The sequence below is a fragment of the Aspergillus uvarum genome (genome assembly GCF_003184745.1).
Source record: "Aspergillus uvarum CBS 121591 unplaced genomic scaffold BO82scaffold_4, whole genome shotgun sequence".
NCBI lineage: Eukaryota > Fungi > Ascomycota > Eurotiomycetes > Eurotiales > Aspergillaceae > Aspergillus > Aspergillus uvarum.
This window is the reverse complement of record NW_020291301.1, coordinates 347,130-359,995: the sequence shown is the minus strand read 5'-3', so window position 1 is coordinate 359,995 and position 12,866 is coordinate 347,130. Positions and strand designations below refer to the sequence as shown.

General features: G+C 52.8%; 4 protein-coding genes across 4 annotated transcripts; 3 read left to right on the top strand and 1 right to left on the bottom strand.

Annotated features, from left to right (window-relative positions):
* Positions 1 to 257: 257 nt before the first annotated feature.
* BO82DRAFT_350455 (putative annexin) lies at positions 258 to 1,864 on the bottom strand. The gene has a single exon (XM_025634158.1). It carries the CDS (start codon positions 1,730 to 1,732, stop codon positions 524 to 526), a length of 1,209 nt encoding a protein of 402 aa, XP_025496363.1. The 5' UTR covers positions 1,733 to 1,864; the 3' UTR covers positions 258 to 523.
* A 633-nt stretch (positions 1,865 to 2,497) lies between these two features.
* BO82DRAFT_418485 (multidrug resistance protein MDR) lies at positions 2,498 to 7,150 on the top strand (the record flags this gene model as incomplete). Its single annotated transcript, XM_025640068.1, has 6 exons — positions 2,498 to 2,713; positions 2,778 to 3,303; positions 3,367 to 3,587; positions 3,652 to 4,165; positions 4,226 to 5,485; positions 5,544 to 7,150. 6 exons carry the CDS (start codon positions 2,498 to 2,500, stop codon positions 7,148 to 7,150), a joined length of 4,344 nt encoding a protein of 1,447 aa, XP_025496362.1.
* A 1,351-nt stretch (positions 7,151 to 8,501) lies between these two features.
* On the top strand, positions 8,502 to 9,691 carry BO82DRAFT_350454 (alpha/beta fold hydrolase). The gene has a single exon (XM_025634157.1). It carries the CDS (start codon positions 8,614 to 8,616, stop codon positions 9,556 to 9,558), a length of 945 nt encoding a protein of 314 aa, XP_025496361.1. The 5' UTR covers positions 8,502 to 8,613; the 3' UTR covers positions 9,559 to 9,691.
* Positions 9,692 to 10,719: 1,028 nt separating this feature from the next.
* On the top strand, positions 10,720 to 12,661 carry BO82DRAFT_326271 (general substrate transporter). Its single transcript, XM_025632911.1, has 4 exons — positions 10,720 to 11,306; positions 11,364 to 11,760; positions 11,824 to 12,242; positions 12,357 to 12,661. Exons 1-4 carry the CDS (start codon positions 10,821 to 10,823, stop codon positions 12,510 to 12,512), a joined length of 1,458 nt encoding a protein of 485 aa, XP_025496360.1. The 5' UTR covers positions 10,720 to 10,820; the 3' UTR covers positions 12,513 to 12,661.
* Positions 12,662 to 12,866: the final 205 nt, after the last annotated feature.

Below are 12,866 nucleotides of genomic sequence, written 5' to 3'. Positions count from 1 at the left end.
AGCTGCTCGCCGCCTTGGAGTCTTCCGGTAAACCACGTCAAGCTGGGTTTTACACAGTACATATTAGAAGCTTGACTTGCGTTTTGAGTAAGGTAAGAATATATATGTGTACCTTGGAGTTCCAAGCGGTGGTACTTCTGGGTTTTAGAATGTAACCACATGTAGTCGTGGACCAAAAAGTCTTTGTCCGACAGAGAGCTTAATATGGACTCTGTATGGAGCTGTATCTAACTCTAGCTGTGAACAATATTGGCTTTCTCACATTCATTGATCTCTTCTCCTTGCTACCTTGATTAGTTAATAGTAATGATGATTTTGGTCAATTTAGAAAAATCGCGGTAGGCGACAAAGCTAAAGGGAAAACAGAAACCGCAAGCCATCACCTCCTACTAATCCACCGAGTAACAGAGGGTATAATAACACCATAAACCCGCCAATAGAACGCCACTGTAACGCATGAAACCATGCAACTTAACAACGCGAGTCAAAACGGAACGTCCCAAAGATATGTCAACCGCAGTCGCTACTCCAACATAGCCACCAGCAATCTCTGATAATCCCCGCTTGTCTCCCCCTTCACCCGCTGGATTAGACCGGTCCGATAGCGGTGGTGGTAGGCGCGCTTGATGGTTTCCATGTGTTGCCGATTCCAGTGGAGGCGCACCACGCGGATCACCAATTGGTTGTCCTTTGTCCCCATACCCTTCATGGATTCTTCCAGCAAGACCGCATCGCGCATCGCCGGATCCAAAGCCGTCCGAAGCATATACAGCAGCGCGTCCTTCATGTGGCCGGAGAACTCCTTCTCGATGTGCGATTCCAGCGAGAGATGGTACCGGGCGGCGAACGCCTGGTTGAGCGCGCGGAGTTCGTTGTCGGAGCTGCGCGCGAAGAGGGCGGTGACCTCGTCCGCGTTGTTGACGATGCGGGCGGCCGTGGCGCCGTGGAGGTTCTGGGCCTCGCTCTCGATGAGGCGGTAGTCGACGGGCATGCTTTCCTCGTGGCGCGCGGCGCGCAGCACGGCGGTGAAGAGGGTCTTGGTTTTGAAGGAGAGGTCGTCGGCGACGTCTTGCTGGAGCGAGCGCCCGCGGTAGGTGCGCTCATAGGCGGCCTGGATGGCGCGGAGATCAGCGTTCGATCGGCCGAGGAGGACCTCGTTCAGCAGCCATTCCTTGGTGCCGATCCCCTGCACGGCTTCGCGGGCGAGCGCCGTGTCGTGGGCTAGGGGCCCGTCGATGATGGCGAGCAGCCCCTGGCGGAAATAGCCGCTCGTCTCGGACTTGACGTCGGCGTAGAGGTCCCGGCGGATGTGCGATTGGTACGTGGCGCGGACGGCGGCAACCTGCAGCGGATCCAGCCTGGCCAGCACGGCGATCAGGCTCTTCTCGTCGGTCCCGAAGCCTTTCATCGCCTTGCGCAGGACGTCGGCTTCACGTCGAAAATCCCCGGGGGCCATCTGGCCGGGCGCATAGCCGAGCGATGGGAAGGCGGGAGGGGGGCCGTATCCTTGCTGTTGTGGAGGTGGAGGTGGGTGGTGATAACTGTTGTTGCCGGGGTATCCGTGCTGTTGAGCTCCTCCTGGTGGTGGCAACCAGCCAGGCGCCGAAGGTTGATAGCCATATGCACCGTGCGGTCCGGGGTAAGGTGCTGGATGCCCTTGTGCTTGATTGTAGTCCCACTGGCCTGGTGGGCCTTGGCTGTGCGGTGGCTGATGGTACGGATTGTAAGACATGTCTGTCCAATAGCTGATAGTCCGGAACCGGTTTACTTGACTATAATGTGGTGGAAGAAGGTAGATTCACTTTGCAGCGGCGTATGTTTGCAAGTATGCGAGGAGGAAAGTGGAAGGAAGAGTCATTTCAAGGGCTGCGGACATTTTGCGATGACGAGAGGGGACGGAGGCGCCTTCAGACCGAACCGAACCGAACCATGGTAACCGTTGTGGCGCAGCGTGGCTGAGCTCGGAGCTCCCAAGGCTGGGATGACATCATTCCTGTGGTACATGTAGAACTACTCCGAATGAGTATGTACAACTGCTCAGCCCCGCAAGGTTGAAACCAGATTGAAAGATCAGCGTCACCTAGATCTGGTAACATATCACGAGATTCAGCATGTGATCCTTACGTTGTATGTTGCTGTACACACAAGCAATATCATCATAACTCGCAAATAAAAGGCTCGGTGCTTCCGGGTTAGGGTACGTCCTTAAAATGTTAGTGTCCCGATGGCCATTGGTGGTGACTAGTAACTAGGATCTGATGCTCCTTCTTTAGAACCCAGACTAGACCTGGCTGCCCCTCATGCGCAGATTTGTTCTACGTGAATCTGCTTATCGCTCAAGGATGGTTGGCTGGTGATATATTAGCTCCGTACGGACCTCCGCCAGCCACTGCCCGAAGCGCGTAGACTGATGCAATTCCCATAACTATAAGCTTGATGTTCCCCCTTTTAAGCTCCGAGTTCCCCACAACCTGTCTCAGCGTTGAGTCCCGAACCAATGGAGAATATTCACACCTGTAGAGATAATGAGTTCGGTCCTCAAGCCAGCCACGGTTGTCGCGGCGGATTCGACTTTACCCTACTCTTTGAAGAATGTTTCTTCTCAATCGCGCCCTCAGTCCTGCTCTTGCTCATTCTTCCCGTTCGTTGGAGACAGCTGCGACCTGGGCGGATTCGCAAAGTCTCGCAAAATTGGCTCTACAGGGCCAAGCTGGTACTATTTTCTCCAACGAGTCATTGTTGTTGTAGGTATAATATTAACACAATGTCGTTTCTAGGGCCTCGGACATGCATTTGGGGCAACTCAACTAGCTTTACTGGTGGTTTGGCTCTTGCCTCATGCACCACGAACGCAAGCATCCCTACCAGTTGCGGCATTGTCTTTCGTGACCTCACTTGGTCTATTGCTACTGTCGCATTGGGAACATCTCTTCTCTATCCATCCTTCCCACATTCTCAATCTTGCTTTATCCGTGTCACTCCTTCTCGATGCGGTGCGCGCCAGAAGCTTATGGCTTGCGTCCAATTTCGCTATCGCGGGACTCTACTCAGCAAGTATTGCGATCAAGGTCGTCTGGTTCTACTTGGAGTCTCGCTCAAAGCATGCGCTGCTAGAACAAGCCAGTGTTCAGTACGGCAACGAGGAGATCACTGGTCTCTACAGTCGCGCCTTCTTCTGGTGGGCCAATCCCTACCTTTTTCTAGGATTTAAGTCTCTGTTTTCTATCCACGATCTACCGCACCTTGACCAAAGCTTATCCGCCGAGATTCTGCATGAGCGGTTGCATAACACATGGAATCAAGGTAGGCGACGACCCTCATAGTAGGTCCTCATCCTTGGGTTGTTATATCTGATCCGCAAGATAGCGTCAAAGTCTTCGCACAATGCTTTAGCTTATTGCACGATGTACACTTTCAAGTCCTCAATGATCTGTTCGTTCATTGCAAGACTAGCAGTTATCGGACTAAGCTACTCGCAGCCGTTCCTGATCACGGCATTAACAGACTATGTGGAGAATACCAAGCCTGACCGAAACAAGGGATACGGCTTGATTGGCGCATTTGGACTTGTCTTCTTGCTCAAAGGGGTAAGAACCACGATATAGTGCCACAGTGGTGACAGCCAAGCCATTTCTTAACTCATTGGTGTAGATCTTCAGCTGTCTCTATCAGCATCACAATTACCGCCTGATAACAAAAGTCAGAGGCGCAGTCGTATCTTTAATATACCAGAAGACCCTGACTCTGCAATTTGATGAGAACACCGACTCGGTCGCCTTAAATCTGATGAGCAATGACATCGACAACATCGCATTCGGAATCCAGAACATGCATGAAGTGTGGGCAAGCCCCGTGGAAACCGGCATTGCACTGTACCTGTTACAGCGGCAAGTCTCGTGGGCGGCGGCCGTTCCAGCCTTTATTTCTCTCGTGGCTATGTCATCTACACACCTTCTTTCCAGCTCAATGCCTAATCGACAGAAAGCATGGATGCAGGTCGTACAGCAGAGAGTGGCGTTCACATCTAGCTACCTGAATTCCTTTGCCGCAATCAAGATGCTGAATCTGCATTCCCGCCTCGGACTGATCATGCAGCAGTTACGGATCAACGAGTTGAACAAAGGGAAGAAGTTTCGCCATGTTATGGTTAAAATGAACTTGCTTGGTATTTTCCCCCCCGGGTTGTTAAGGAGCTCAAATTGTGAAAGCTAATACGCGCGTGCAGGTGGTGCAATTGAGAATTTGAGTCCGGTGCTTACATTGAGTATCTATGCGGCCATCGCCCTTCATACGGGTCGAGCCCCCTTGGATATGGCTGCGACTTTCACCACCCTCTCCATTATTTCTCTATGGAGTACCCCGCTGTCAAACCTTGTTTACTCAGGACCCCGAGTGGCAGGAGCCCTGGAAAGCATCCAGAGGATTCAAGCCTATCTTACAGCAGATACAAAACCTGACTGTCGCACAGACCAATCACAAACTAACATTGCCGCATCCAAATCAACCCCAATCGAGGTAATGACTGAAACTGCAGGATCCATTGAGCTCCTTCCAAGTACAAGCAAAGTCGAGACGACCAGTGTTTCTACGGCTGATCTGGTTCATGCGTCTGACGCGGACTTCGGCTGGACAAGCACATCAGACCCTACACTGTCGAATGTGAACATCAAGATTCCTCCTTCCTCCGTGACAATGGTCGGTGGACCAGTGGGCTCGGGTAAAAGCACCCTGCTGAAAGCATGTCTGGGCGAAGTGCCTTGTCTCAAAGGCTCTATCCATATCAACGTTGCCAACGTCGCGTATTGCGGTACGAAGACATGGATCCGTAACCGCTCGATTCGGGATAACATCTGTCACCCCCTTCCATTCGAAGAAGACTGGTACCGCACCGTCATTCAGTTGACAGCTCTCGATCACGATATCGATACCCTACCTGAGAAAGACCTCACGGTCATTGGGAGCAATGGCATCTCCATGAGTGGTGGACAACGGCAGCGAATTTCCATTGCTCGTGCAGTGTATGCGCGGACCAAGCTCGCCATCTTTGATGATGCGCTGAGTGCCCTGGATGCTACCACTGCTGCTCATGTGTTTGCCCGTGTGTTTGGCTCTCAGGGTATCTTACGTCGTAATGGGGTTGCAGTGATCCTGGCGACACATGAGGGAAGTCATCTAGCTCATGCTGATCATGTAATCTTCATGGATCAAGGAACGATCGTTGAGCAGGGGCCTCCTCGGAAACTTTGCAAACTGAGAGACCACGTTATGCAGAAAGAAGTTGAAGACAGATCCCTTCAGCAAAGGATTTCGGATATAGAGCAGCGAAAACCCCGGTCCAGCAGCCCAATACACCCTGACAACGTCTTAGCACGGCATAAAGGAGACTTGTACGACTATGCCTACTATTTACGCACATCGGGCGGGTGGTCAATGGTGCGCTATGCAGGAGCGCTGGTTGTTGGTCTCTTCAGTGCGCAATTCGCCAGTGAGTGAGCCTCAGGCATACATGTACCTTCTAACATCACACTAATCTGTTCTCTCAGGTCTTTGGGTTCAGTGGTGGGCGGAGACAAATGAGAAAAATCCCTTCGCACAGCTGGCGCAGTATATTGGCGTTTATACCCTCTTAGCAGTGGCCGCGGCAGCCCTTTGGGCCTACTGCATGTGGCTCGTCTTCTGTCGCATCGTCCCCACGTCCTCAAGTCGACTCCACGAGAACCTGGTCACCACGGTCAAAGACGCACCGCTATACTGGCATACATCAACCGACACGGGTGTGTTCCTCAACCGCTTCAGCCAAGACATGACAATGATAGATCGGTCGCTCCCAGCAGACTTCTTGAAGACATCCAACTACTTCGTTCAGTGTGTCATTAGCGTGGCTTTCATCTGTGTCGGAGCCAAATACATGGCCGTACTGATTCCTGTCACCGTGTTCGTCATTTACTGGATCCAGAAATTCTACCTTCGCTCGTCACGGCAGCTTCGTCATCTCGAATTGGAAGCTAAGTCGCCACTATATACCCAGTTCACCGAGACTCTTAGCGGCCTTATCACTATCCGAGCCTTTGGCTGGCAGGATAGCCTGCAGGCGGAGCATAGGGATCTGCTCCAGGCTTCCCAGCGACCGTACTACTTCCTGTTCGTCATTCAACGCTGGTTGAACCTCGTGCTAGACCTGCTTGTCGCGGCTCTGGCAGTCATGTTGGCTGTTTTCGCAGTCTTTGTGACTAACATAGGCCCCATCGGAGTTTCGCTGATATCCCTCATCACATTTAACGAACAACTCGCCGAGCTTATCAACTGCTGGACGTCCCTAGACACCAGTATCGGCGCCATATCTCGGATCCGAAGCTTCGGAAAGGTGCCCACCGAGAAACTTCCTCAAGAAACCCAGACCCCGCCGCTTACCTGGCCATCTGAAGGATCGATCGTCTTTCAGAATGCGACCATGGCTTACGCATTAACTGCCTCCCCCATTCTCCGCAAGGTAACACTAAGCATCCCTGTTGGCTCTAAGCTAGGCGTCTGCGGCCGCACCGGTAGCGGCAAAAGCTCTCTCATCCTGGCTCTCTTGCGCATGATCGAGATCCAAAGCGGGGATATCAGTATCGATGGCGTGAGCCTTCAATCCTGTCCGCGTGATAGCATCCGCAGCAAGATCACTGTGATACCTCAAGAACCAGTCCTGTTTCCCGGCACGATTCGGGAGAACATAACTTCGTTCCAGGCCGTGGACGATGACAGGGTGCTCCGTGCTTTGGAAAAGGTCCAACTGAGGGAGTACGTCGCAACCCACGGTGGTCTTGACAAGGGTATAGAGGACTTGCCGTTGTCGGCGGGCCAGAAGCAGCTGCTCTGTTTAGCGCGGGCTATCGTCTCGAAACAGAAGATTCTCCTGCTGGATGAGGTGACGAGTCATGTGGATGATGAGACAGACCGGGTTATGCAGCGGGTTATTCGGGAGGAGTTTCGCGGATGTACTGTCATTGCGGTTGCGCATCGGGTGCACACTTTGGTGGATTATGATCGAATTGTGGTGTTTGAGGATGGTCGGGTGATAGAGTATGATGCGCCGGCGGCGTTGCTTGGGCGTTCGGGGTCGGTGTTTGGGCGGTTCTATGATCAGACGCGATCTTTGAGGCATTAACTTCTGGCTGTCACATTCCTGCATAATAAACCGCAATCATCGCTCGCAGGACTATCGCACCCATCGGGTCAAATACATCTCGTGTCCATATTGATGTCACCTGACGGTCCCGGGTCCTTGACGTCGGGCTAGAAAGACACCCCCTTTGTCATCGTCAAAAAAATGGCAGTTGGCTATTTTCGGCTTAGAAAACTTAACCTCTCCCAATTAATGTTGTATTCTCGAACATGGGTAGATGACCGTTGGCTTATGCAATAATATGTCGATTGGACAAAGAGGCTGGCGTGCCTGCTGGCTGCAGCTGTGTCCCATCGTATCATAAACCTCTGGATAAGAAAACTATTACCTATGTACCTTGTGTTCAATATTGCCGCTCAAGGATAGCTTGGGTCATTGTTTTGCTTGAGGTTCTTGTTGGTCAATGCGGAGATACATCAGACAAGGCTGCAAACTTGACAAAAGCTTGATTGTTGCACGAGGTACAGAGAGTATTTATGGGTGGGTAAGATCTGAAGTCAACGCGATGTCCGCATTGGGATGAGAGACTGACGGAAGATGACCTAGCTACCATACAGTGAATGTACTGAGACTTGTACATTAGACACTCTCTGACCCACTCCAGAGATGGGCTTTGTTTACATATCCGTCCTCTCAATTCTCCATTCTCATCAGCTCTCCTGCCCACTATTCTTCCCTCTGACACCCATCTGCTCGTCTCCCTCCCCATTTTCCGCTCTTCCTCTCTTCCTCTCTATATCTCCTTCTTCATCTCTTCCTCTTCATCTCTCTCTTGCCACTTATCCCTCTGACCCCTGTTCCACAATTCAAAGTGATTTTTCTCCATTTACTGATATCAGCTCAGCTCGATACGACCGGGTTGTTATTTCCGTTAGACTTTGCCAGTCCAATCTCCGCTCAATCTGAGTCCAGTTCTTTTATATCCCCTTTTCCGATTCCACTATCTCAGGAGGTGAGACCTTCTATTCTAAACACCTTGAACTCTGAGATCTAATGGACCTTTCCATCAGTCTACTCGAGGTCGGGTTGGCTTTGTTCCTTCTCCTGCCACTAGTAGTTCTAGCGAATTGTGAATTCGATAGCTTAGGGTCGTTTTGTGGCAATTTAGTCGATTTAAAGGTTAATTTTTGCAAAGCTTCTCTGATCACCAGCGGACAAAAGTAGCGTCTTGGGTATGCTTTAGCTTGTTGTCAACAAGCAGAGATCCCTGCATAGCAGCCGATAAACCCCGCATTCTGACGTAGTAAATCAACAGCTGCTGATGTAAGAGGTGACTCGAAACAAATGACATGATTCCTCATTCAATCCTGGTTTAATTCGGCTCACCCTTTTATCTTTCCGTTCACTTTCTCAAAGTAAACAAAAGCCCACTCTGGAAAACCCGCTCAAGTGTATAAACACGCCTCTCTTCCCAAGTCCACTCCCTCTTTCACCACCAGCAAACCATGTCCTCCACACCAACACCTCAAACAATTCCCCTCCCTCAGACCTTCCACCACACGACCTCAACCCACGCCCACACCATCCACTACACCACACTAGGCGACCCCTCCCAACCCCCTCTGATCTTCATTCACGGCACCCCCTGGTCCTCCGCCGTCTGGCACGACTACGCCCTCACCCTCTCCCGCACCTTCCACGTCCACCTCTTCGACAACCCAGGCTTCGGCCACAGTCCGCTCGGCACACCTCGCCCATCCCGCCCACACAACCCTGAAACCACCAAAGCCATCGCCCTAGATGCCGACCTATCCGACCAAACCGCCGTCTTCGCCGCGCTGTACACCCACTGGTCCCAAGCCTGGCCGCCCCGCTACGCAAGACGCGCACATGTGATCGCCCACGACCATGGGGGCCTGATGAGCCTGCGCGCGCATCTGCTGCATGGGATCGATTATGCGAGTCTGTGTTTGATCAATGTCGTGGCGCTGGGGCCGTTCGGACAACCTCTCTTTAAACTGGTGGCCGAGAATGAGACGGTGTTTGAGGCGTTGACCGGCCCGGTGTTTGAGGGGGTTGTGGAGGCGTATATTCGGGATGCGGCGTTTACTGAGTTAAGCAGAGAGAGGATGGAAACGTTGAAGGAACCGTGGGTGCGGAGCGGGGAGGAAGGGAGGAAAGGGTTTGTGAGGCAGATGGTGCAGGCGAATTATCGGAGTACGGAGGAGGTGGAGGAGCGGTATGGTGAGATTGGGGCCAAGATGCCTGTGTTGGTGGTTTGGGGGGTGGAGGATCGGTGGATCCCTGTGGAGACGGCGGGGAGGTTGAGGGAGAGGTTAAATGCCAGGGAGGTGGTGTTGATTGAGGGGGCGGGCCATCTGGTGATGTATGATCAGCCGGGGAGATTGGGGGTTGAGTTGGGGTTGTGGTTGAATTCGGTGCAGGAGTGATGCTCCTTTTCTTTGAGCTTCTGGAGCCGGACTGAGTGGATTGATCATTGTCTTAAAGATTGCATATACGCTGTTTCATTCCATTGTTCATGCTAGGTGCTATCATCTCGACGAACGCCGAAGGTTATCTCAAATACATCCAAAAGGTATGCTGCTGAAGTTGATGGGAATTTCCGCAGTAAGAAACATCAGGAGACATCGCCATCCCCGCGAACAGATCCACCGTGGCGACGAATGACAGCGCTTTTACCGGATGGTCCACGAGCCTGTCGAGTGGAGTAAACCAACGAGCCTCGCGTGGAAAACTAGAGGCTGCGGCTTGGCAAAGATACTGCGGGTGATCCAGAGAATATCCAGGCTGGGCAGTCGGCTAGGCGCCGTGGAGGTCCAGCGCGCCGGCAAAGCCATTGCATCGGCTGAGGACCGCGTGCAGGCGCAGCGCCTTCAGGATCGTGCTGGCAGTGCCGAAGCCTGGCGGGCGCCTTCCTGATCGGACAGAGATTATTTGTGCCGGAATTTCCGGTACAAGACGGAAAATGCCCGCAAGGTGTTGTAGACAACGATAGTCAAAGGGCACAGAGAGTGGGATATGTTGCACCAAGTGACTACAGAAGGAGTACAACTGCCTCTGCAACCGCGGTCACGGCATTGTGCACCGCCAAAAACAGCCGAGCGATGCTGCCGTTCGATCCGAGAGCTTGGCCTGTGCAGCCCCACTCCGTTCCTTGTTCAGCCCTGTAGGGCTGACCGTCCGTTCCCTGCGCAGGTTTTTAGCTAAGCCAACATTCAATGGCATGAAATCTATTGGCCAAATTCATCTGAACTCCGTGCTCTAGCTACCATCTGGGTCCAGTATGGCAGACCTCGGTTGGTATCGGGCAGCCTCAATGTGTCTTTCGTTCCGCTCATGCACACGGCGTTACAAATGCACGAGAATCCTCAATAGCATGCTGACAATCAATCTGATCTAATTGAAATCCTCCCTATGGATGAGGATCTCCGATAGGCTTAGATAAGGCCGGTGGTTGCGACACGGAGAAGTCACATTGCCACTCGTTCTCTGGTGGAGAAAGACTTGGGGGGTACCCACCCCGGAAAACTCCAAAACCTATGCGGTGCGCTGGCGCAGGGGACCTTGGTATTCTTTGAAATATGTTATAAACCAAGAAAGGATTCTCGCAAGATGGCAGTCACACCCAGGAAGCCATCTGAGCCCCGATCAAACAAAATCGTGCCATGGAAACACCATCCACACCATCACCATGCGATGCTTTGCTCCCCAAATCATCTGCGCCATGATCGGCTTCGGACTACTGGGATCCGCCAAAGGGCTGGATGAAGGTCTGATTGCGACCACCGTGGACCTGCCGTCCTTTATCCAGGAGTTCAAGCTCCATGCCAGCACCCTGAGTGCAGCCGAGCAAGCTAACCGGCTGTCGAACATCACGTCCATGGTGAACCTGGGATGTTTACCCGCAGCAGTGCTAGCCTTTCTGCTGAGTGATAGCATAAGTCCGTTGTGGATGATGCGGCAGTTATGCGTACTGTGGATCATCGGTGTGGCGCTAGTGATTTCGTCAGCGGGGAACTATGGCCAGCTCCTCGTGGGTCGCTTCATCGTGGGGCTGGGGATTGGCCAGGCTGGCATTATTGGGCCCATTTATCTTGCTGAGATTGCGCCGGCCTCGTGGCGGGGTATGCTGGTGGGCATGTATGCTGCTTCCGAGTATGTGGGTGTTTTGATAGGGGTGAGTTGCGGAGGCTTGTCGGTGCTGGTCAGCTAGTTGCTAACAGACGGCCTATAGTATTTTGCTGGCTACGGTGCATCATTGCATATCGCCAACGATAACAATCAGCAATGGATCATCCCGCAGTCGAGTCAGATAATGATGGCCGGCTTCATTCTCGTTGTGTCCATCGGCTGTGTCGAAAGCCCCCGCTATCTATGCCAGAAGCAGCGCACCGACCGCGCCACACGAGCCCTAAGTCGACTGCGAACCCTCCCCGAGGACAGCCCCGAGATCCAGGACGAGATTGAATCCATCTTGCAGCAAACAGCACACAATGCGACCAAAAAGCTCGGACGGTCCCTGCTGACCTCGTGGAAGCTTTTGTTCAGCCAGTCAGCCAACCGCAAACGCCTTCTGTTCCTGCTCTCAGCCCAGCTCCTGAGTCAATGGTCCGGCACCAACGCAATCACAAGTCTGAACCCCCTCTCCCTTCCCCACCCATCAACCACCCCAGCAAACTAACACCTCACCACAGCTTACGCCCCCAAATTCTTCTCCATCCTCGGCATGACCGGCTCCTCCGAGAAACTCTTCAAGACCGCCATCTTCGGCGCCGTCAAACTGGCCTCCGCCCTCCTCTGCGCGTTGCTGTTCCTCGACCGCCTCGGCCGCAAACGCTGCCTCATGCTGGGGATCACCCTGCAGGTGCTCGCTCTGCTGTACGTGGCCATCTACCTCACCGCGTTACCCTCTGGATCGGACGGTAGCGCATCCGCCCATCACGCGGCCATCGCCGCCATCGCCGCCATCTACATCACAGGCGTCGGGTACGCCTTTGGCTGGAACTCGATTCAGTACCTGATCACGGCGGAGATGCTGCCCACGGCGGTGCGTACGCTGGGGACGAGTCTGCTGATGTGTGTGCATTATGCGAATCGGTTTGCACTTACCAAGGTATGCTTGCGCCCTTTGCTGTTTGTGATTTTGTAATTGATATATCCTCTCCCATATTCTGGTACGCAAGGATAAATTGCAGAGAGGGCTTGGCTGACTGAAGCAAAACACCAGGCCGTCCCGACGATGATGCTGGCCGATGCGCTGCAGCCGAAAGGCACCTTCTGGTTCTTCTTTGTGGTAGCGCTGTTGGGTCTCCTGTGGGGGTTGTTCCTCTTGCCGGAGACGAAGGGGCAGAAGTTGGAGGAGACCAGCCGGTTAATCTCTTAGCCCCTTCTTCCTTGGGTCGTCTGAAGCAATGGATGATGTTGTTACTATGTACAGAAGGAGTTCGACTGCACTCAGTACCTACAACTCTCCTAAATCACGCAAGGATGTGTCGTTAAATGATTTCTTGGGAGGTCGAGGCATGCTATTGCAAGAAGATGACACGTTGACACAAGTGTAAATATGACCTGAGAATGGTAGCCGCTTGGATTCTATTTGCCTACGGGCCTGACTACAGCGAGGTAAAGTTTTCGAAGGACGAATGTAAAGAATGATAGTTGAGTCAAAATAACACTGGGACCTTATGAGAGGTCGCCTCACTTGACCCACTACGGTATTCCTTACAAACGGCCCGTG

Coding starts and splice junctions, on each gene's coding strand:
- BO82DRAFT_326271 (XM_025632911.1), top strand. CDS start 10,821: ATGCGATGCTTTGCTCCCCAAATCATCTGCGCCATGATCGGCTTCGGA. Junction 11,307..11,363: donor ATGTGGGTGTTTTGATAGGG/GTGAGTTGCGGA, acceptor GACGGCCTATAG/TATTTTGCTGGCTACGGTGC. Junction 11,761..11,823: donor CGGCACCAACGCAATCACAA/GTCTGAACCCCC, acceptor ACCTCACCACAG/CTTACGCCCCCAAATTCTTC.
- BO82DRAFT_350454 (XM_025634157.1), top strand. CDS start 8,614: ATGTCCTCCACACCAACACCTCAAACAATTCCCCTCCCTCAGACCTTC.
- BO82DRAFT_350455 (XM_025634158.1), bottom strand. CDS start 1,732: ATGTCTTACAATCCGTACCATCAGCCACCGCACAGCCAAGGCCCACCA.